The sequence below is a fragment of the Kogia breviceps genome, chromosome 3 (genome assembly GCF_026419965.1).
Source record: "Kogia breviceps isolate mKogBre1 chromosome 3, mKogBre1 haplotype 1, whole genome shotgun sequence".
Lineage (NCBI taxonomy): Eukaryota > Metazoa > Chordata > Mammalia > Artiodactyla > Physeteridae > Kogia > Kogia breviceps.
In genome coordinates this window covers 175223942-175248102 of record NC_081312.1, presented here as the reverse complement: position 1 = coordinate 175248102, position 24161 = coordinate 175223942, and the positions used below count along the sequence as shown (strand labels likewise).

At 33.9% G+C, this 24161-nt stretch overlaps 1 protein-coding gene across 1 annotated transcript in view; it reads left to right on the top strand.

Annotated features, from left to right (window-relative positions):
• Positions 1-24161, top strand: part of DNAJC1 (DnaJ heat shock protein family (Hsp40) member C1) — a 194815-nt gene that overhangs the window by 67613 nt on the left and 103041 nt on the right. Inside the window, exons 2-6 of the mRNA XM_059057860.2 lie at positions 7393-7494; positions 7993-8039; positions 14604-14769; positions 15638-15735; positions 16703-16796. Of these exons, the coding sequence (XP_058913843.1) occupies positions 7393-7494; positions 7993-8039; positions 14604-14769; positions 15638-15735; positions 16703-16796 (507 nt within the window). The remainder of the gene's footprint in view (positions 1-7392; positions 7495-7992; positions 8040-14603; positions 14770-15637; positions 15736-16702; positions 16797-24161) is intronic.

Here is a 24161-nt window from a genome sequence, read left to right as displayed (position 1 = left end):
TCTTGTAAGAGTCTTATAGTTTTAGCTCTTATATTTGGGACTTTGATTTATTTCAAGTTAGTTTTTTTATATCGTGTGAGATAAGGGTCCAACTTCTTTCTTTCTTTTTTTTTTTTTTTTTTTGCATGTGGATATCCAGTTATCTCAACATCATTTGTTGAAAAGACTGTTCTTTCTCTATTGAATGATGTTGGCACCCTTGTTGAAAATCAATTTGACCATAGATGAATAGGTTTATTTTTGGATTTTGAATTCTTATGTTGAGCTGTATGTCTATCCATGTGTCATGACCACACTGTCTTGATGACTATAGCTTTGTAGTAAGTTTTGAAATCAGGACATGTGAATCTTCCAACTTTGTTTTCAGGGTATTGTAGCTATTCTGGGTCCCTGGCATTTCCCTATGAATTTAGGATAAGCATGTAAATTTCTGCAAAATGCCAGGTGGGATTTTGATGAGGATTGCATTGAATCTGTGGATCAATTTTGGAATTATTGCCATTTTAATATTGTCTTCCAGTCCATGAACATATGATGCCTCTCTATTAAGACCTTGTTTCATTTCTTTCAGTAGTGTTTTATAGTTCATAGTGTACAGATGTTACACTTCTTTTGTTAAACTTATTCCAAAGTATTTTATTCATTTTGATGCTATTGTCAAGGATTTCTTTTCTTAGTTTCATTTTGGATTTTTAATTGCTAGTATGTAGAAATACAGCTGATCTTTATATATTGATCTTGTACCCTACAATTTAATACATTTACTTCTTAGCTCTAATACTTGTTCTGTGATGCTTTAGGATTTACCACGTATAGGATCACGTCATCTGTGAATAGAGAGTATTAATTCTTCCATTCTAATTTGGATGCCTTTTATTTCTTTTTCTTGACTAATTGCTCAGGCCAGACAGATATCCCTCTTACTACTGATCTTGGGGAAAAGGTTTCAGACTTCACCATTTAGGTAGGAGGTTACCTGTGGGTTTTTCATAGATGCCCTTTATCAACTTGAGAAAGTTTCCTTCTAGTCCTAGTTTGTTGAATGTTTTGTTATTAAATGGTGTTGGATATGCTTTTTCTGCATCAATTGAGATGACTGTGTGGTTTTTTGTTCTTCATTTAATTAATATGGCATATTGATTGGTTTTCATGCACTGAAACACCCTTGCATTCATGGGATAAATCTCACTTGGTCATGGTATGTAATCCTTTTTATATACAGCTGGATTCAGTTTACTAGAAGTTTGCTGAGGAATTTTTGCATCTGTATTCATAAGGAATATCGATCTATAGTTTTCTTTCTTGAGGTGTTTTTCTGGTTTTGGTATCCTTCCTCCTTTATGTTTTGGAAGAGTTTAAAGAGGATTGTGATTTCTTCAAATGTTTGACAGAATTCAGTAGTGAAAGTCATCTGGTTTTGAGGTTTCGGGCTTTTCTTTTTTAGGACATTAGGGTTTTTTTGGTTTTTATTAACTGATCGATCTCTTGTTACAGGTCTATTCATTTTTTCTGTTTCTTCATGAGTCAGTCTGTGTGTTTCTAGAAATTTGTCTATTTCATCTAGGTTTCCTAGTTGGCATACAATTGTTGACAGTATTCTTAGTGTACTATTTGATTTGCTTTTTGTTTCTTTTACAGTAGATCTTTATTTTCTTAGTGTTTGCCATGGAGATTACAATTAACATGTTAATTTATAGAAATCTAGTTTGAATTAATAGCAAGTTAGTTTCAATCGTATAAAAAATTTGGCTCCTGTATAACTGTGTTCCCCTTCCTTATATAGTTATTGTCACAGATTACATCTTTATACATGTATGCACATAGACATAGATCTATATTATTGTTTTATTTGAGACATAGACATTTATTATTTAAGACATTTAAGACATTTATTATTATTGCTTTAATAGTTGTCTTTTAAATCATATAAAAATTGGAGTTACTAAGTAGAAATACATGAATATTGACTTTTATATTTATCTATATAGTTACCTTTATCAGTGTTCTTTATTTCTTTGTGTGAATTGAGTTACTCCCTGGTATTTTTTTCTTTCAGCCGGAAGGACTCTCTGTGGTACTTTTTGTAGAGCAAGTCTACTAGAAATGAATTCTTATCTTTTGTTTTATTGGAACATCTTAATTTCTCTTTCTTTTTTGAGGAATAGCTTTGCTGGATATAGAATTCTCGCTTAACAGATTTTTTTAAGCACTTTGAATCTGTCATTCCATTAACTTCTGGCCACCATGGCTTCTGATGAGAAATTAGCTGTTAATGTTTTTGAGAATTCCTTGTACATGAGTCACTCTGCTGTTCTCAGGATTCTCTGTGTCTTTGAAAAGTTTGAGTGGAATGTTTCTAGGTGTGGATTTCTTTGTGTTTACCCTATTTAGGATTTGTTGAGATTTCTTGGATGTGTATATTCCTGTCTTTTATCAAATTTTAGAAGTTTTCAGTCTTTTTTTTTTTTTTGGCCTTTTCTCTATTCTCCTTCTTGGACTCCTATTAAATGTATGTTGGTATACTTGGTGGTGTCCCACAGATCTCTTAGGCTCTGTTCATTTTTCTTCATTTTTTTTCTTCTTTTTGTTCCTTTTATTGGAAAATCTCAATTGACCTATCTTCAAGTTCATAGATTTTTTTTCTTCTACCTGCTCAAATCTGCTTTTGAGTCCCTCTAGTGATTTTTAAAATTTCAGTTACTGGTTTTTTTTTTTGTTGTTGTTGTTGTTTTGCGGTACGCAGGCCTCTCACTGTTGTGGCCTCTCCCGTTGCAGAGCACAGGCTCTGGACGCACAGGCTCAGTGGCCATGGCTCACAGGCCCAGCCGCTCCGCGGCATGTGGGATCTTCCCGGACCGGGCCACGAACCCGTGTCCCCTGCATCAGCAGGCGGGCCCTCAACTACTGCGCCACCAGGGAGGCCCCAGTTATTGTATTTTTCAAGTCCAGAATTTTTCTTTAGTTCCTTTTAAAATTTTATGTCTCTGTTGGTATTCTCAGTTTGGTGAGACATCATTCTTGTTCTTTTTATTAGTTCTTTGTACATGCTCTTGAGCATATTTAAAACAGTTGATCTAAAGTCTTTCTCCAGTAAATCCAGTGTCTGGTCTTCATCAGGGACAATTTCTGTTAATTCCATTTTTCTGTGTGTGTGGGCCATACTTTCTTGTTTCTTTGCATCCTTCATAATTTTTAATGAGTACTGGACATTTTGAATATATAATGTGGTAATTAGATTATTTTACCTCATCAGGGTTTTTTAATGTTTGTTTGTTTTTTGCTGCCTGTGGTTGATGTTGTTTGTCTAGTGATTTTTCTGAACTAATTTTGTAAAGTGTATATTCTTTGACATGTGTGGCCACTGGCATCTGTTTGACTAGCTTAGGGGTCAGCTAATGATTCAGCAGAGATATCCTTAAAGGTTTGGGACCAGAAACAAACAAACAAAAAAACCTCAAAATCTTTGGCAATGGGTCCTGTGTATATGTTGGGGCATGCCTTCAACACTCAGCTAGGCAGTTTACAACTCACCCTTAGACTTCACTTGCTGCTTGTATACAGCCTAAAGCTCAGCCAGAAGTGAGAATTTAGGGCCGCCTCAGGTGTTTTTGAGCAGCTACTCTGCCTTGGGCACACACATGTGGGTCTTCTGGTGGGAAGAAGCATATTCCCCAAATCCCATATTCCCCAAAGCATCTCACTTCCCGGTTTTTCCTCCTAAGCTTTTTGATGTGTCTGTTGTTTACCCCAGCTGCCATCCCTTGCCTCATTTGGCATCTGCTGATAAATTTGCTGTTAAATGTTTTTGACAAATGTCCTGAACGGTTGCCTCTCTGCACTGGGAGAGATCTGAGCTTGGTAAAATAAAGGTAAGTCCTTTACACAGTCTGTCAGGGAACCAAAAGATAGGCCAGAACAAGCAGCCACAGTTCTTGGAGGACAAAGTCCACTTTGCTCACTCTAACACTAGGAACCCACACCAGTAACTCAGATTGGCATCTTCAGGACCCTTATTGCAAATTAGCTACCTTTTGCTTGACTAAGTGCTTGACTGATTGCTGGAATCCTTTGACTAGTTTGAAGAGTTCAGATAAAGTTGATTCTGACAGGTTTTGCCAGGTTATTTGCTGTCTCTCTTCAGGGACAGGCCCTTGGAGTTCCCTACTCTGCCACTTTCATTGATGTCTCATCACATTTTTTTTTCAGGTTTGACAAACATTATTTTCATAGGTTGTTGTTGTGTTTTGGTTTTTTTTTTTTTAAATAAAGAATGACCAGGGACTTCCCTGGTGGTCCAGTGGTTAAGACTCTTCACTTCCAATGCAGGGGGCGCAGGTTCGATCCCTGGTCAGGGAACTAAGATCCCACATGCTGTGCGGCACAGCACCCCCCCCCAAAAAAAACCCAAAAAGAATGACCATATATCTCTCCTTTACAGAGGTCATCCAAGTATTATGATAATTCATGTCCAGCTTGCCAAAAAACCATATCACATTTAGAAGGAAAAGAATTCTAACAGTTGAACCCTGTAGATCTCCTGATGTCAACAGTGTTAGAGATGGCTAGTTCACCCATAGTCCTATCAAAAATTTTTCTCTGAAAGCCAGAGAGATAAAACGTCTAACTCACTGTGTATGTGAGATGAATGTTCTAACATTCAGGTCTCTAGTAGAAATACGATGTAAAATGTGCTGTAAAAGCCAACATATATCAGGATCTTTACCGTTAAAACTGTAGTTGAGGGGGTTTCCCTGGTGGTGCAGTGGTTGAGAGTCCGCCTGCCGATGCAGGGGACACGGGTTTGTGCCCCGGTCCGGGAAGATCCCACATGCCGCGGAGCGGCTGGGCCCGTGAGCCGTGGCCGCTGAGCCAGCACGTCCAGAGCCTGTGCTCCGCAACGGGAGGGGCCACAGCAGTGAGAGGCCCGTGTAACGCAAAAAAAAAACCCCTGCAGTTGGTCATATTCCATTGTAGTTATGTGGATGTTTTCCACATAGTTTATCAGCTCAGTAGGATTGTAGCAGTTGTTCTCACAGCCTTCCCCAAAGCTTTAGTTCTTGTGAAGTGGCTCAGATGAAATCTACTAACTGAATTTAAAGAATCAACATAGAGAGCTATGATTCTGATGCAATATTTTCTGGGTGTGAATTCTGTTTTCCTCTATTTGCCAGTAGTATGAACTTGAGCAAATTACTTCTTTTTGCCTCACTTACCTCATCAGTAAAACGGGCCTGCTAACAGCTATACTTATCTTATAGCTTTGTTATGAGGATAAAATAAGTTAAGATTCATTAAGTAATTAACTAAAATTTAATACATACATAAGCTAGTTTGAGGTGCAGCTTGTCTAGAGCATGTCTTTTAGATAGGAAAACCTCTGAGTTTTTCAGTTCTGTCCACTTAGCATGAAACGAATAAGTTCTTTCCACTTATTAGTGAAATAAACCTACTGGGCAGATCCTCAAGAGGAAAATAGGCAGTATTTCTGTGTAGCCTGAGAGGCCCATTTCTAAGTCAGGAGAGAACTGTCTGTATCTACAGCTGGATGCAAAACAAAAACATAAAGTTGGAGAACAGCATCATATCGTGTGATGGTTTGGGGGACAAGGAGGATGGACCAAGATAGTGGGATATAAAGCTAAAAAGAGAGGAAAAGACAGATGATGAAGGTTCTTGGGCATTACTGAAGGGTTTGAAATAGGAGAGCCATCTGGCCACATTTACCCTTATGGTTTATACTGTGGCAGAAAAATGGAGGATTGGGGTCAGTTTGCCAAGACTGGAAGGAGGGAAATGTCTTAGGTGACTATTATGTAAGTCATAGATGTTCCATAATGAGCATGTATTAATTTTGTAACATAAGCAAATACATACACTCTTATTTTGTAAGAAATCTACTTCTGGAATTTCTCTGTGATATAGTCCCAATTTAATAAAATCTAAAATTAAAGTCCCAGTTAGAGAATGAGAATTCATTTGACACTTGACCTCTTTGCTCAACAAAATCTCCATCACAGAGTTTCAGTAAATAATCATCCTTTTCTGCTACATGCTACCTATCATTTAAGTATAAGGAACACATCAATTCCATTGAGCAAATGTGAATGGAAATTATAACCATGTTACCTGCGAAACTTACTCTGCTAATTTTATAGCTCCTCAGCCCTCCACAAGTCAGAAAAATATTCACACCTAAATTGAAACTTTAAAGTAGAGTGATTGCCTGGAGCAATAAGCCCCAGAAAATTGGTAATGAAAGTATTGGTTTATAAAAGAGAGCTTGACAGACTAATTGTAGTCTCACTTTGCCTCTTTCCACCTGTTTCTTTAACAGCTATTTAGTCCCAGGTACACAGACTTTTGTTATGTTTTGTGTTTTTAGTCATTTGAACTTTTTAGTAAATCAGTTTTAGGAATTAATTGAACAAATACTCAGCTAAAAAACAAGATAAAATTTAAAAAGCAACTTTATCCTCATTTTGCCCCACTATGAATGTTAGTTTTTGCAATAACTTTTAAATTTGGTGGAGATCAAGTTTTATACCCCACTTAACAGTGTGTTCTTTGTTATTGTCATGTATTTTTTACTGGCCATGTAAAATGATGTTCTCTGAGTTTACACGTACACACAGGATTACATAAAATTCAATTTTAATATGCACTTAATCCAAAGTACTCTTCCTCAACTATCGTGACCTTTTAAAATATATTTAAACTATGTTAGTAATACATAAATAGTGGGCAAATTTATTTCTGCAAATCAGACTACGGAAACTGGACAGTGTTGAAAATAACCTATAAAGTACTAAAAAAAAAAGTTAAGGACAAATATACATAACTATTTCTAATTATAATTATTTTGGGTAAATGCAAAGTTAACTGCCTTCAAATAGGCATACTTTTTGACATGTGAAATTGAGATTCCATAGGTTGTTGCTTCATGGTAAATTCAATATAAATAGCAATGAAGGAACCACATATGGTAAGCCTGGGCTTCAGACATTGGCTTTAGGATTCTCAGATAAATACCTTCCTTGAAGGCACACGGATGTATTAATTTTTAATTTGTTTCTTTTTGATCTCTTAATTACTGAAAAAGATTTATTGGTTAATTTTAGGAAGGCAAGTGTTTGAAAAGTTTTGCCAAATACTGTCTTCTTTAAATGAATGTATGGTAATGAAAAGTTAAGAGGAGAGCCAAATTAGATTGAATAATTGTTCAGTCATGTGGGTCAGGCTAGTTGCATAGCCTGGTTGTTAGACTGATTGCTCAAATTACATTGCCTGGGGTCCTGCACTTGGTTGGCTGTCTTCTCAGATCTTAACAAGGTTCTGGGAATTTCTTTTACTGACAAAGTTTGCTTTGTGTTTTTCCCCTCCCCACCCCCCCAGGATGCTTCATCTGCAGACATTAGAAAAGCATATCGTAAGCTTTCACTAACTTTGCATCCAGACAAGAATAAAGATGAAAATGCAGAAACTCAGTTTAGACAAGTAAGTGAAATATGCTGTTATTGTTTATGTATTTTTGTGATAATTTATAAATAAATGTTTACGGTAGAAACAGTAACCTACACGTAGAATATTTCCATTTAAAATGGGATTGTAGTTTAGAAATATAATGTATACGTATTTATTCAGTTTTTTACAAAATATGCTTTTACCAACATTTTTTTATATTAGAATCCCTAAATTCTTGGGGGGTCATAATTGTCATAATTTTCTTGTCTAAATTACAGTTTTTGCCTTTAAAAATCACATGTTAAGATAATTATTAGTTTTGCATCTTTCAAAAAGATTTATTTGGATATCAAGCCTTTTTTAACCTCTTAAGGTGCTACCAAAACCGTAAAATGTTACTTATAATTAAGATTTTATCTGTTCATTGTATATATGAGTGCATGGGGTTTTTGCATGTGAATTATAGTGTGTTCGTCTCCTAAGTGATTTCCTATAGTTGAGATTATTTTTAAAGTAATGCTTCTGTTTTAGTTGGTGGCCATTTATGAAGTTTTAAAGGATGATGAACGAAGGCAGAGGTGAGTGTTCATCTGCTTTTGAATTAAGATGTTGTACTTTGATGTCTCAGTTTATAAAGGAGAGAATTGTCTCGTTAAACATTTTATTATAAGTTAGTATTTTATTTTTGTTCCTTTCAAGATGTGCATTGTTTTTAAAATGTATGTTTATAGGAGAGTTAATTTCTATTGAAAATATTCACTAGGTTGATTCAGTACTTACAGACTTCAGGATCATGGCTTCATTAGCTAATATTTTTAACGTGAGTATCTATGCTCTGGGAAATAAAATTCCACTTGATTTCAAACAAATGCCTATTCATTTTTGATATATCAGTAATTGCTCCTATCTGCGCTTGGGGGGCTTTTCCCCCCCTCTGTTTCTTAAATGTTTTGCAATTAGGTGATTAGTGATATTCAGGTTATTACCATTTCTTGGTGTTTCCTCATCCTCAAAATAATAAACCCAATTTGTGAGTGAGAGAACAGACTTGTATAAGTCTGTAGAAGATAGGAGTAGAAGAAAAATATTTGCTTCTTTCTCCTATTTCTTTTGCCTCCATCCCTTCCCTTCCTCTGCTCCAGTGATTCTGTGTTTAGGGTCGAACGTCAGAGAAGAGGCAGCCACCTCACTTTGAGACTTCTCTGGGCCTCTTTCAGCAGAGTAGTAATATATTTATACAGTGGTCTATATGCTGGTGACTTAAGAGGAGATTGCAGAGACCCCCTTCCTCTGCTCTTCCGAACGTGTGGAAGGTAGACACTACTGTGACCGGTTTCAGAGTTTTTTAAAGTCAGACCCACGGTAAGAAATACATTTTGCATCATGCCTCAGGACACACGCGCACACACACACACACACGCGCGCGCACACACACACACACAACTGAAGCAAAAATTTGACAAAACACTTCTTATTGTATGTGAAACAGACGGATGTTTTCTATTCTAGGCTAGTCTAGACCAGTCTTCTTTCTTTTTAAAAACAATGCTTACTGTGGTCCACTAAGTTGATTTCAGGAGATATTAGTGAGCTACAATCTGTAGTTTGAAAATAGTGCTTTACAGTAAGAGTACCTTTAAAGAAAAAAGTAGGTATTTGAGATTTTAGGCTAAAGCCGCCTAAATATATGTATCTCTCTATGGAGGCTAATATATCTTAAAGACAGTCCAAAAAAGTATGCAATGTGACCTTCTGAATCTTTTTTCAACTGTATTACCTGGAATTATTCTGTATCCTACAATGTCAGCTACCACTCTTGGTTCTCATCTTAACTCTTTAGTTTGAATACCTCAGTTTGTCAGATTGCAAAGCAAGGACTCAGGATATTCTCTTGAAGAGTTCTTTGCTTTATAATAAGGGGCTGGCATTGGTCCAGATACCATAGCAGACATTCCTCTGGTTTGAGATAATCCATAGTGTTGAAAGAGTCCTATGAGTGTGTTGAAAGAAGTGTTGGTCATTCTGTGCATATTTTCTAGTTGGTTTCTCTCACTGAGCCCCTAGTTTTGTTTCACACATCAAGAACGTGTCTGTAAAGATAGCTTTATTTAGGCTCTCTACATCTTTGGCATCAGATTTTGCCTTTTTGTTTGTTGTTATTTTAAAAGTCAGTAAACTTTGTAACAATTTCTTCCAATTACCGAAATTATTTATATCTTTTCAGAACAAATCACTTCTCATGTAAAAATTGTTTCTTCATTAACATAGACTCATCTAACATTTTCTTTTTAGGATTAGTTCCCTTTGCATTTATTGTAGAGTGTTAGTAGAAAAAAATGGATCTGACAGTTACACAAACAGCTGTAGTATTTATACCCCTTGAGGCACAAGTAACTCTTTGGTAACTGGTTTTCCTTGAGGCAAAAGTCTTAGCTAATCAAGCTGAGAATCATTCCTCTAAAGCTTGCGCCTGAGGCCGGGTGACCTGAGTATTTAAACATATAGGAGAAATGCAGCACCTCTACAGACAATTGTCTACCGTTTATAATTCCTTTAGAAAAAAAAAACAGTTTTATCTTCTGAAAGAAGATTGTCTTATACTGATATTTAAAAATGCTCTTTGGTATCACAATTATTTATTATAAATATTCATTAGATAAGTAATGTGTAACCTTCCAGGAATTTGTAATTTGGAAAATTGTCATAGACATTTTTATTTATTTCCCTTACAAATAATTGTATTTTCACTGAAATCAGGTGCATTTAAAAAATTTTGGTAGAAAAGGGAATAGCATTGAAATAGATAAAATAACAAACTGGGTAACTTTTTTTTTTTTTTTAAGGAATAGGCAAATTTTATTTTTTTAAACAGCCTTATTTAGGTATAATTTGCATACCATAAAGTTACCTATTTTAAGTGTACAATTCCATGATTTTTAGTAAAAATACCTATTTTAAGTGTACAATTCCATGATTTTTAGTAACGTTACAGAGTTGTGCAAACCACAACCAGTGTTAGACCATTTCTGTCACCTCAAAACATTCCCTCAAGTCCATTTGCAGGCATTTCCAGTTCTGATCCCAGCCCCAGGCAATCACTGATCTCCTTTATGTGTCTATAAATGTGTTTTTTTCTGGACACTTCATATTAACGAAATCATCTAATATGTAGTCTTTTGCATCTGACTTCTTTCTATTGTCAAAATGTTTTTGAGATATATCCATATTGTAGCATATACCAGTAGTTCATTCTTTTTTATTGCTGAATAATATTCCACATTCCACTTTTGTTTATCCGTTCACCAACTGATAGACATTGAGGTCGTCTCCACTTCTTGGCTATAATGAACAATGCTGCTGTGAATTATAATTATTATGGATATTTTTCATTTCTCTTGGGTAGATTCTTAGGAGTATAATTGTGAATAAACTTTTAAGCTTTTTTTCCTCCCAAAGGCATAGACTATAGCATGAAAAACGTTTTCCTGGTTCGTGTAAGGGAGATTAAGATAGAAGTCTTCAGAACTCCTTAGGTAACTTGCTTATTTTAGGAAATAGCAGCTCAGCTATGTTCTGACATAAATTTCTATCCAAGTGCCCTGAGTGTTAGCTGGAATAAAGTACTGAGTAGATCCTAATCACTACATGTATACACTAGATTGTGCTTTAGTAATACTAGTATATTTACTTTTGTTTAAAATCTATTTTAAAATTTTACCAGTATTCTTTTGCTAACGATCTTGTGCAACTTAAAATTTTTTTGTCTATTTTATGGTACTATATTTGTAAAAGTTCAATGTATTTTTTTAGTTTACTAAGTAAAGTTACATTTTATTTACAAATCCAATGGAAAGTATAGTTTTCTCAGCTTTAATCTGCGAAACTTTTACAAATCTATTACTTCCTTATTGTAAATTTGATTACAGGTGTGTTTGATTAAAAATAAACATTAACCTGAGAATAAGAAATCTATCTTAGTACCTTCCCTAATTAGGAGATATTATAAGACACGTATTATATACAATATATAAAGTGCTGTGTACCACAATTTTTGGCACATATGTACATTTTATAAAGGAGAGTAAGATCAATTAATTTAAGCTTGTTTCCTGTTTATGATCTTTGTACAATTAATTTTTATTCTTAAGTTTCAATATGTGACCTAAGTAGATGTTGTTGTTACTCTTTTAAGCTAAAAATTCTAACTTTTTACAATGGGAGATTCACAATTTAGGCAAACGCTAGAATTATTTCAATATTCATTTTCATAATATACATGTTTTCTATTTTAATTTCATAGTTACTATTTTATTCTTCAAAGCATGCTAATAATATTTTTAATTTACGTACTTTTTTTTTCTTCTGATAATTTAAACATTTTTAGGTTTACTTTCCAATGTTTGTATTAGGCTGAATATATTTGATGAATTGCAGACTATAGAATGGAACTCACACAATTATGTAACCATTATTATCTTCATCATGTGCATTTTAAGAAAATCAAATGATGTAAACATGTATTAGGCCATATGTAGAATTCATCAGTGTTTTAATTTCTAATTAATAGTTCCATATGATTTTTTACATTAGTGATATTTTCATCATAGAAATTTACTTTTGTATTTTCTTATAATATTCATACATGTGTACATTCTTAATCTGATTTTAACAAATTGTTAAGAGCAATTTGTATGAGCTTAATTATTTTAACAGTGTTATGTGTTAAATATAGAAAAGGCATAACAGTGATGTTTTAAATTTTATATGTTAACACATTTTTTCTTAAATAACTTATGAATATAATGTCTGTGTATATTTTAAGAAATACCTTTATTTTTTCAGTGTTTCAGGAAAGCAGTGATTTATCTTTTAACAGCATATATTCTAAAAAGTGAACTATAATAGAAGCTATCTTCCCTTAAAATGGCCAGTCGTGTGAGCCATAATGTTCATTGATAGTAAAATCAATAGAGCATTGATTCTAAGCTTAATCCTTGGAGACTGTTGTTTAGGGTGGCAGACGTAGCCTAGTAAATATCTAGTTTTGTTTAATGTGTTCAGTGCAGAAGGTTTTGCTATCTTGAATTTAGCTGTGCACTAACAATTTATATGTGGGGTAGAAAATAGTAGCTATTAACAGACGCATAGCATTTCAAAGATGATGGTGATAAAATATTTGATACGAGATTCACAGCTATGAGCTCAGCTGGGTTTTCTTCCAGTACAGTTTAGATCTAAAACAAATTTAACACTTAGCAATGCTCTTAGGGGATTGTTGCCACTTTCTTAGATGTTCTTTATTAATAGCCACACTTTTTACTTGAAGTTATTTCATGGGACAGATTAGCTGAAAATAATTATTTTTATATTCTGCCTTTTTTCCTCAACAAATCTGAAGTAGAATGTAGATTCAGAATAAATTCAGGACTTCATTCATTGGACTTCATTCAAATGTTGTAATCTTGCATTATACCTCTTGAAACCTTTTTGCCAATCCATTTCTAATCTAAAATGAGTCAGTTTTTACAGAAATAGATTTAAAGATAAATTTTCGAGGACAGGAATGATAACTTTTGATGAAATCATGTTATTATGTCTTGATATTAGTGTTCAAGAATTGCTATGTAAATATTGAAAAAGAATATTTAATATCAAACTTTGGCCCAGCTACTACACAACCATATTTTAATTAGCAGATTCTTGTATACTACACAATTTGCCTGCCTTTAAGAGTTTAGTACCACTAATGTCCTTTGCTTTGAACATTGGTTATTCTGATCTGCCATTATTATTATTAATCTAAGTTGATCCTAAAAGTCACATTTTCTGGGTAGCCTGATAAAATATATTTTGAATTCATAACCAATATTTTTTGTACCGAGAAAAGAGGTTGCCTGTAATAAATCCTCTGCTTTATTTTTTTAAGCCTATCTCCAAGGTATCAATTTAATAACTATCGAAGTAGCTACTGCAGTTGTTGCATTTAAATTGATTTACATGTCAAGACTGGCAGTTTAGCAGCTGCGCTATTATTCCTAGATCGGTCAATTTACTTGAGAAAAACCTACTACTGAGTTCTACTGACCTGCCTGACAATATAGGCCCTATTTCTATTCCTGTAATTAGGCCTGCGACTAACTCAGAATATTTTTAATTAAAATATTTTGGTCAATGTGTTGCACCAAATTAGGCCTTTCAGTGAAGATTTAATTCTGGAAATAGTGTGATTAGAATATTTAATGAGTTGTGTTGAACTAAGATTAACAGGTTGTGTGTTTTGAACAGTGTTTGTGTGTGACCATTTTGAGTTTTACAGTCATAAATGTTATTCCTGATTTTTAACCTTAAAAATATTTGCCTCAATAACTGTCTGACAGGTAAATTTAAATTCAGTTGAAATTTCATTCTAAAGAAAGCAGATTTAAAATGCATTACTAGGAAAGCTGTTATTTGTTATGTTCTTCCCTTTCAGCAAAGCCAAAAAATGAGGAAATTGCCACTTAAATGTTTACAAATAAACAGTTTTATCGAGAAATTGGTTGTTTCCACATCTCCTAATTTGGGAATTTTTTATTCTCTAAAGGAATGTGACCAACATAAAATTAAAAAGTGCTCATTTTATAGGCTCTTTATGTCACTAAGAAGCTTTGATAAAATGATAAATATTTCAACCTTGAACCCTTGTAAAGGGGTGGAAATAAAAGCAGTGACTAGAAAATTTATCCTGATTTTGATTCCATTAATACATAATTCATGGTAGCAAATAGAGCTCTTATCTTGATTTTCTCCCATTGAGAGCCTTCCTCTTGTTGCTGACTTTCCTGGCGGGGCCCCTCTGCAGCCTGCAGTGGAGAGGTGGACTCTGGCTCCTTCAGCCTGGCTGCCATTACAGGAGTCATATCACTGGGCTTTAAACGCACAGGGTCTGGGATGCACAGCAGATTACTGTGTGCCTTTTTGAAGGCTGTCTGTGATTGGATACAGTGTTTTGATTTATAGGCCATTGTAATGCTGATAATCTATATAAATGTTATCTCTTCTGGAGAAATTCTTTTCTCTTTTCTCTTTTTACATATAAGTACAGATAAAGTTTTTTTTAATTTTAAACTCCCTATGAAAAACTGTTATATTTGCTGCTGTAGGTATGATGATATTCTGATCAATGGACTTCCAGATTGGCGACAGCCTGTATTCTACTACAGGCGGGTGAGAAAAATGAGCAATGCTGAGCTGGCATTACTTTTGTTCATTATTCTCACAGTGGGTCATTATGCTGTGGTTTGGTCAATCTACCTGGAAAAACAACTGGTAAGTATTGGTGATAAATCAAATGGTCTAGCCTCCTTAATTTTATATGGAATTTCAGACATTTATTTTTTCAACTGATAAAAATTTCAACTTTTCTGTATATACTCCTTATTCTAATATTTTTTGTACTCAGCATTTAGTATTTGATATGTTTCTATTTCAAAAATCCATGACATAAGAAGAAAACATGTTTCTTTTTAAAAATGTGGCATTTGAGTTTGTTACAAAATTTTGTGAAGGCTCAAATATCGAACTGAAAATTAGAAGGTAGAGCTATGTTTTCTTAATTGTCACCTTCCAGATATACATATTTTTTATGTAAAATGATTTTAGAAATTTTTGTGTTGCAGGCCCTTATATAAAGAAAAAAGCTTTTAACTCAGTAAAACCTGAAATGAGTATAATTTTATAATTTCAGAGATCAGTTGGTTAAAAAATATTACATTTTTCTTAGCTTTATATACTACTACATAGTTTATTCTGCTATGGGCTTTTATTTATATGCTAAAGATAAACATATTTATCAGTATTCATGAATTAGCATCTGTTTACTCATTCTTTTTGAAGTGACATTATTAAAGTTGGATGAATGAGAAAAAGTAAGTTGAATGCCTTCTCTTCTTAGAAAACTTTGATTGCTATGGAGATACACATGACTGACAGTGCTGAACTTCATGTGTGTTTAAGGACTGGTTACCATGGCAACAGTTATTGTTAAAGATTGATGATTTTACTTAATCATGTTGGACCCTACATACATTTGCATAAATGTTCTTCTATAATGTTTACCCTTCACAGAAGACTCTTGATAACATTTGAAGAGTACATGTTAATGATAACCTGTAACCATAATTTTTTCCACATTAAGGATGAACTGCTTAGTAGAAAAAAGAGAGAAAAGAAAAAAAAGACAGGCGGCAAGACTGTGGATGTATCAAAACTTGGTGCTTCAGAAAAAAATGAAAGGTGGGAGCATATAAAAACATTTTATAATTCAAAATTGTTTTAAAATATGTCTTTAACGTGATTCAACTTCATATGTATATCTATTTCAGATATGCTAACATTTACATCTGTATTCACTTTATAAAAGACTAATAATGTGCCATAGTTTATGAAACACATTCTAATCTTAAGCAAAAGTTCTGCAGGTTTTTCCCTTTGTAAAAAGTGTTCATATATATTTAAATAATTAAACCCCTGAATTCTTGTTATTTGAAAATTTTATACTGATCTTTAGAAACAAAGTATTACTAAAGAGTCTATCACTGTAGTGTTTAGCTCAGGAGTGACAGTATGTAGAGAGACAGTGATATGCAGCACACTCAAAGAGATACCACCATTTCTTCTATTGATTCATAGGAAGAAATAAAGGGTTTAAATAGTTCACACAGCAGGGCAGGAACTGGATCAATGTGAGATGGAGATCAGAGACTATTCTGCCTGTCTTCTGTTCTGATGACATCAGTGAGTAATGCTTCAGTGAACTGCAAATGACATTAATTTTTATGTATTGGTTTGTTTATGCTACAGTCTTCATATCTGCTTGTCAGCACTTGGGGACACTCTGATGATGTTTAGTCTTTTACCGCTGAAGTAATCATAAAGTCTAAGAATTCATTTTGCCAAACTGATGAAAAGTCCAGGTTAGAAACAGGCTTTTGTTTCTTTATAACTTGATTACAAGTCCCCTTCCCCAAAATCTTAGCCTAGATTCTCTTATTATACATAATTGCATTTGTTGTACTAACATATTTTATGATAGAATATGTCAGATTAAGTGATAACTGTCATAAATATTTCACTGAAAAAATTCTTCCTTTGTTGAAATAGCCATTCAAAACAGAATTCGTGATTATTATAAAAATATTTTGTCTGTCAACTTGCTTTCTATATTTTGCTTCTTTATTTTTGCTTTTCGTTTTCCCTTTAGATTACTGGTGAAACCACAATGGCATGATTTGCTCCCCTGCAAGCTGGGAATTTGGTTTTGCCTTACACTAAAAGCATTGCCTCATCTAATCCAGGTAAAATGTACCTAGAATTATAATATTAGATGCTTTCATTTTAATTATTCATGAAATAATTTATGCCTGCTATCTGAATGCTGAATATAGTAGATGCTTCCTAATGCTGATTGAATGAATAGTATAAGTATAAACGTAATTTAGAATAGTTCTAAAATTTATTCAGCTATCTACTCCTATAACTATCTCTTACACTGCTTTTATAACACCTTAGAATTCCAAGACACTAAAAAAAGGAAAAAGCAGTACTATCTTTTTGTTTAACATCTTTATTGGAGTATAATTGCTTTACAATGTTGTGTTAGTTTCTGCTGTATAACAAAGTGAATCAGCTATATGTATACGTATATCCCCATATCCCGTCCCTCTTGCATCTCCCTCCCACCCTCGCTATCCCAGCCCTCTAGGTGGTCACAAAGCATCCAGCTGATCTCTGGGATGCAGCTGCTTCCCACTAGCTATCTATTTTACATTTGCTAGTGTATATATGTCAATGCTACTCTCTCACTTCGTCCCAGCTTACCCTTCCCCCTCCCCATGTCCTCAAGTCCATTCTCTACATCTGCATCTTTATTCCTGTCCTGCCCCTAGGTTCATGAGAACCTTTTTTTTTTTTTTTAGATTCCATATATAGGTGTTAGCATACAGTATTTGTTTTTCTCTTTCTGACTTCACTCTGTATGAGAGACTCTAGATCCATCCACCTCACTACAAATAACTCAATTTCATTTCTCTTTATGGCTGAGTAGTATTCCATTGTATATATATGTCACATCTTCTTTCTGATAAATTATTATTTTTTATGGTTTTCAGTTTTATAATTTTTACTTCATTTTTTTAACATCTTCACTGGAGTATAATTGCTTTACAATGGTGTGTTAGTTTCTGCTTTATAACAAAGTGAATCAGCTATACATATACACATATCCTCATATCTCCTCCCTCTTGTGTCTCCCTCCCACCCTCCCCATCCCACCCCTCTAGGTGGTCACAAAACACCGAGCTTATCTCCCTGTGCTACGTGGCTGCAGCAATACTATCTTTAGGACAGATATAAAAGCAATAAAAATTTAATCATTTAAGGCATATCCAGTAAAAAAAGAAGAGAGCTCAAATAGTTTGTCACCATATTTTAATAGCATTTAAGTACAGTGTGAAAAAAAAACACTTTACATAAGCATTGGTATAATTAAGCAAAAATATATATAGCTTTCCATTTTATTTGCAACTTTAAGAGGAGTCAAGATATTTTGTCTTAAACTGGTAATCAAAGTTTCTGTTGCTAGTCAGTCTTCCTCAAACAATAGAATGTACATATCATATTTATATGGCAATTTCTTATTTTTTTATATTTAGCATACCAACACATATTCTATTATTGCTTTGCTAATTTTAATTGTTGCATCTGGTTAGAAAATTTCCAATACATAAACAGAATATTTGAAAGAATATATAATAGTTTTGGTGTACAAATTTTGAGATCCTTTGAAGTTGTAATTTTGGAAGAAATGTTTCATTTCAGAAAATACAAAGAGCAAGAGAGACAGATAATTTGTTTAATTCTACTCACTTTTTTTCATGTAACAGCTGTTTTTCCTAATTGTTTAAGGAAATGAATGACTCCAACTTCTGTACTTTATTCCTCTTTTTCCTCTAATAATGAAAATTTTATATTTGAAGGGAAAATGAACTAAAAATTACTAGTGTGTTTCTTTCTAGCCTTTGAGAAGTTTTTTACCAGTTCTTTTGTCAAAATAGCTTATCTTAATAGTTATTGCTTACAGAATCATATATTTTGTTTATAGTTAATAGAGACAATTGAAGATTGTCTCTATTTTGGTAATTTAAAAGCTTTTGTTTTTAAGTTGTTTATTTGAAGTGTTATGTTGTTTATTTGAATAAAAATCCACAATCCTCATATGCTATGTATGTAAGAGTTAATAAGAGAGAAGGGAAAGTATATTTATCATACTGGTATATTTATGAGAAGATGTGACAGAAAAATATTTTAGGACATGATTTCTTATATTTTTTAAAGAATGATTATTTTTTCCCGGCTTTAGAATCTGTGCAATAGGCAAACCAGAATGTAGATGAATTTAAAAGTATAGTCATGAGGCAGTATAAATAAAATACCACATAAAATGTCAGTCTGAAACACTTTTGTAATTTTAATCTAAGTCATTTGAAACAAAGTTTACTTGGTAAAATTAACATATTTTTTGGTTAGTGTGGAGTAATTTGCAAAAACAAAATCAATATATTAAGATGGCTTAGGTTTACAAGTTATTGTTTTGCCTCATCACAAATTTGTAGAAAGCTTACAAAAATAAGGAATTTTTAAAAAACATTTTAGCCTCTTCAGAAACTTTCTTTTTTTTTTTTTTTTTTTTTTTTTTGGTGGTACACGGGCCTCTCACTGTTGTGGCCTCTCCTGGGCCCAGCCACTCCATGGCATGCGGGATATTCCCGGACCGGGGCACGAACTCGTGTCCCCTGCATTGGCAGGCGGACTCTCAACCACTGCGCCACCAGGGAAACCCCAGAAGCTTTCTTAAACTGTTGAATCAGTTTGAAGTTTAAACTTTTTCTCATGATCACTAACAAAATAATGTAATAAAGTACATTAAAAAGTACATTAAAGTACAATCTGATACAAATTGTAATAGTGAAAGTATTTTAGATTGATAAACATATAGCTTATACTTTCATAAGCATCAGCAAAGCAGTACTGAATAGTTGCTATTAAGATTAGATTGTCTGCTTTTTTTGTCTGCTTTGACCTTTGTATTAATTTATCATTCATAAAATCGTGTAATGTGAATACATATGCCTTATCTACAACACTGAAATTTTCATGTGACACTTCTTTGAGATCTTCTTAAATAAGGTATTTATGAAATTTAGAGGAAGCCCTTTTTACCTGAAGCAATCTGGATTAGTAACTGGCACAGTGGTGATAAAAGAGCCCTACTAGCGCCCTCAATATAAAAAAATGATACACATGACCCTCAACGTTTTCTTCACCACTCTTGTGATACAGGGCCATTGTTTTATTTTTAAGTAGGAGTCCTTTTTCTTGCGTAAACCGTACCTATCATCTTGGTTTCTTTAAGGACAAATTTCCAGTTGATTGCTCTAAAGAAGAGTTAAACCATACTCTTGTGAAGCAGTGTAGTTGTGTAAGCCTTAGAGATTTGTATGATATCCGTCACTCAGTCTTTCATCATCAACTTACTTACGTCTAGTGAACAGCATTTTTAGCAACTCTTTCATTGAGCTTTCCAAAGCATTCACTTGGTTTTCATAGAAACAACTGTCATTTTCTACTCAGTTTTCATCTTTTTAATATAGTATTTAATTGAATCGTATAATTACAATAACATGTATCACTGACACAAATAGGTTTAAGAGCTAATACAACCAGCTCATATAAGCATACAGTTAGTTAAATAGGTATCAGTTAAGGGAGTTTTATTTCCGTGTGTGAATCCCTTGAATTTCATGGAAAGTTCATTAAAACTGAGCTGCAGATATTCTGTGTAAGCAGACAGCTGTTGGATATGATGGAGTATCCAAGCTAAAAGTGGGAGATTCAGAGACTTCCAGCAAATGGCCTCACACTAGCAGAACTGGTACCCAAATTTTGTCCTTGTCATATCAACAGCCCTTCATCTTCAACTGTTTTCCTCCCACTCTTCCTCTAAATACCCATCCCTTTATTATACTTCACATGCATATATGGTTGGTTATCCAGTAGGATTTGAAAAAGTGGCAGGTCTGGTTCAGCTTATGCTCCTAAGTTCACTGTTTATTACTTAGTATCTAAGATCCCTAAGAAAATTCCTTGTTGCCTACTTATTTTACCTAAATTCTTTTCTATCCCTCTCCCCAAAAAATTACAGATGAGAATAGTTATATCATAGTTATTTGATGTATAAAACTTCTTCTGTTTACATTTTTAGAAAAACAGCTTAGCAGGTTCAATAAAAATGTATTAAACACAATATCAGAACAAGAGGCTATAGAGATGAATATGCTTTCTTGGACTTTACAGTCAGGTAGAGGTTATATCACATGAATTAAAATAATTGGGACACAATATAGTATATAAGCTTCATATATATAGTATAAACAGTGGCTTCTGTAGATGTTCAGAGAAGTAAGATTGTCTGTATTTAGGATAACCAAGGAAAACTGAAAAGAGGAGCCACTTTAATTGAGTCTTGAAAGATGAATAGACACTTGACAGTGAAGTACCCACTCTGTGTACTAGTTTGTGTACAAAAATAATTTGATAGATACAGTAACTCCCATATAATCATATGTGTTAGGACTGGAAGAAACCTGAGGAAAACATTGTACAACTGCTTTTAAAAAAAAAAAGAAAGAAAATTCCATATAGCCCATTGCTATCATCTAAGACTATATCCCAGGTCTCCAGACTCTGAATATAGCCATTTAGGAATTTATACTCTAATAGATAAATCTCACAAATCTGTGAAAGGACATTGAGACAACAGAGTGTTTCCATCGCACATGTCTGTCAAAGATATGTATACATTGTTAGGAATGGGAAAGTTAAATTACATAGTGGGCAGAAAATACTCAAAGTGGTTCTGTGATCAAGCAGGGCAGAGGTGGTAGTATTTCTTTGATAGCTCCCCTTGCTTTTTGAGAAGGTCTTTATTACCTCCAGCACTGGGTTTTGTTCCTTTCCTTTGTTCTGCAAAATATATTGAAAGAATTATAAGATTTGGTAGATTAGAAGAATGAGGCCAGTAACTGAAAACGATTATACTTGATATGTGTAAAATGTTCGATGTTCAGTTAATAACAAACATTTCCCAGATTGGAAAATATTGAAATGAAAGATGTATGGATATTACTATACTTAGCAAAATGTATATCCCTATATCATTCATGTACCCACATAGGCAGAGAAGTAAAAAGTCAAGTGAGAAACCAAAGAAGAATGTGGAGAGTGTTTGTAAATTGATGTGTCCATAGAGAGATAAGAGAACTTTAGAGAGGAGTAAAATGCATGACCGTGTGCAGAGAAGCTTGGGACACTTGAGAAGAATGTGTTTAGACAGCAAAAACGGTCGGTGGAATGATCAACCGAAGACATGGAATGGGAATTAGAATATAACAAGGAACGTGGCCTGTGTCAGGAGAGGCATAGGGTGCTTTGAGGCTAGAATTTAATTTTAACATTAAGGGTATAGCCCTAGTGACACTTTCATATCTTACCAGTGTTTCTTTTTTCACGATAGTTTGAAGGGAGTACACAGTCTCTGGGAATCTGACTAATCCAGTCTTCTGTGTTGACTATATTCAGCCTATAACCCCCCAAAATTTTTCTAACCTCCAAAATGCCCTTCTTGGATATTTTTTAATTGACCATATATGTTCTGAAATATATTCATAGCCATGAGGGTAGCAAACAACTGATGAAATATAACTAATGCTGTGTGCATATTTTCATTTTAACTCTTATAACTTAGTTTATTTTTGTCACTGCCTGTTTGTATTGGAGCTTCATTTATTTGGGCCCCATGATAATTTAGGTCGTTAACACCACCGATTTCTCACACAAAATCAGTACGTACCAGATATCCCAAGTGATTACCAAACTAAATCATAGTTCATAGTTCTCTACATTTTCTGAGATGAAAAAGGTCTTCAGTATTCAGAATTTATTTGCTTGATAGTTTGTTTGATTTTCTGGGAACTCACCATTTAAATTTCTCTCTACCTGCTATGTTACATTTCTCAGTAATGTAATTTATAAAATGTACAACTCCTTTACGTGTGCATTGCCTAAGGTTAATTTTTCTCATTGTTAAGTCCCAGTCCCATCTTTTCTCACTACCAAGCTGATCTAATATGAACACAGTTAGACTAGAAATTATTGTAGGAAATTTCCAGCATGCATATCTCCACCCTATCAGGATGTATAGGTTGCTGAGGAGCAGTGGCTGAGAAAATCATCTTTTCTGTAGTGCTATGACTTTTACCTTAAAAAGTTAAAATAAAAGTTACCTAAGAGAGTAAACGGAATACTGTACTTTTTACAAATATTTATAAATGGAGGCATCCTCTCTCCCAAGAAGCTTCTTCCATGGAAACTACAGCTGTGGGCAAGCCTGGGAGGTCACCCTCTCCCCAGTCAGGGCCCTTCATTTCTAGCCCCTTTGCTTCTGCTTGCTGGGACAGAAACCAAATAAACAAAACATTCACAGCTAATTAGCAGGGAGAAACGCTTCTAAAAGGCTAGGAGGCATTTGTAGCAAGCTCAGTTGCCTGCCCTTCTTCTCAGAGTTAAACACAGATTTTCCAAGGGATGAGGAAGCTTACTTTCAGTACTCACATAACTTTTTGAAAAATTTTGCATACAAACATACTTAACATAGGGAATATGTAAACAAATAAAAAAGGTTGGAAAAACCTCTCTGAATTTTTATAAGGCTGAAACTCTGCTGCTACAGGACAAAGGGATACAAGAAAACTGGAAAGACCTCACAACATAACAAAGATTCCATTCCTTCTACCCTCTGAAAGGAGGCCATAAGATGCAATTATTCAGAGGTCCAAAGGCAGAATATAGAGTTTTGTGGAAAAGATTTTAAAATCACAAAATGTTAGGTAGGATGTTAGAGATGCATAGTCTCATCAATTCCATATTTTGTAGATGAAAAATAAGTTTAAGACTCAGATTGGTGAGACAATTTGCCCAAAGTGACACTACTAGTCAATGGTAGAAATGAAACTTAAAGCAGATGAAAATAAATTTAAAATATAAGAAATATAAAAGCTAAGAAAGAATAAATTTTTTCAACAGCTGGATAACAATCTAGATATGTTCTGGTGAGTGAATAAGCTGTCTGATCTTACATTCTCTATACAAATATTGAGGCAGACTGTAATTGTTATAAAAGTTGTAGAAGGATTCTTGCATTGAGTTGGGGCTGAATAGATGACTTCTGTGGTGTCTTCTGTCTCTTAGCACAAATGGAAAAAGTTGCTTTGGGCCTTCCATCTCTTTGAATACTACTGACTCAGGCAGAGGAAAGCTGAGCTTGTTTTCTGCTTTATTTTTATTACTTCTTATGAATTTAGTTTTATTATCATTCTGTACAAGAAAATTTACTCTTACTCAGAGTATGAAATTTAAAAGTTTTCCTGTATTCTTCATTGTAATTTTATACATTATATGTAATTACACATTATATCTAATTCTGAGATTATAAATCAGTTGGAGAACAAAATTTGATATAGAGCAATTGAATTTATGGGCAGATTTTCAGAAATGCACTTAACGATATTCTCCTGTGTTGAAGGTTATATGTAAGCTTCAAACAA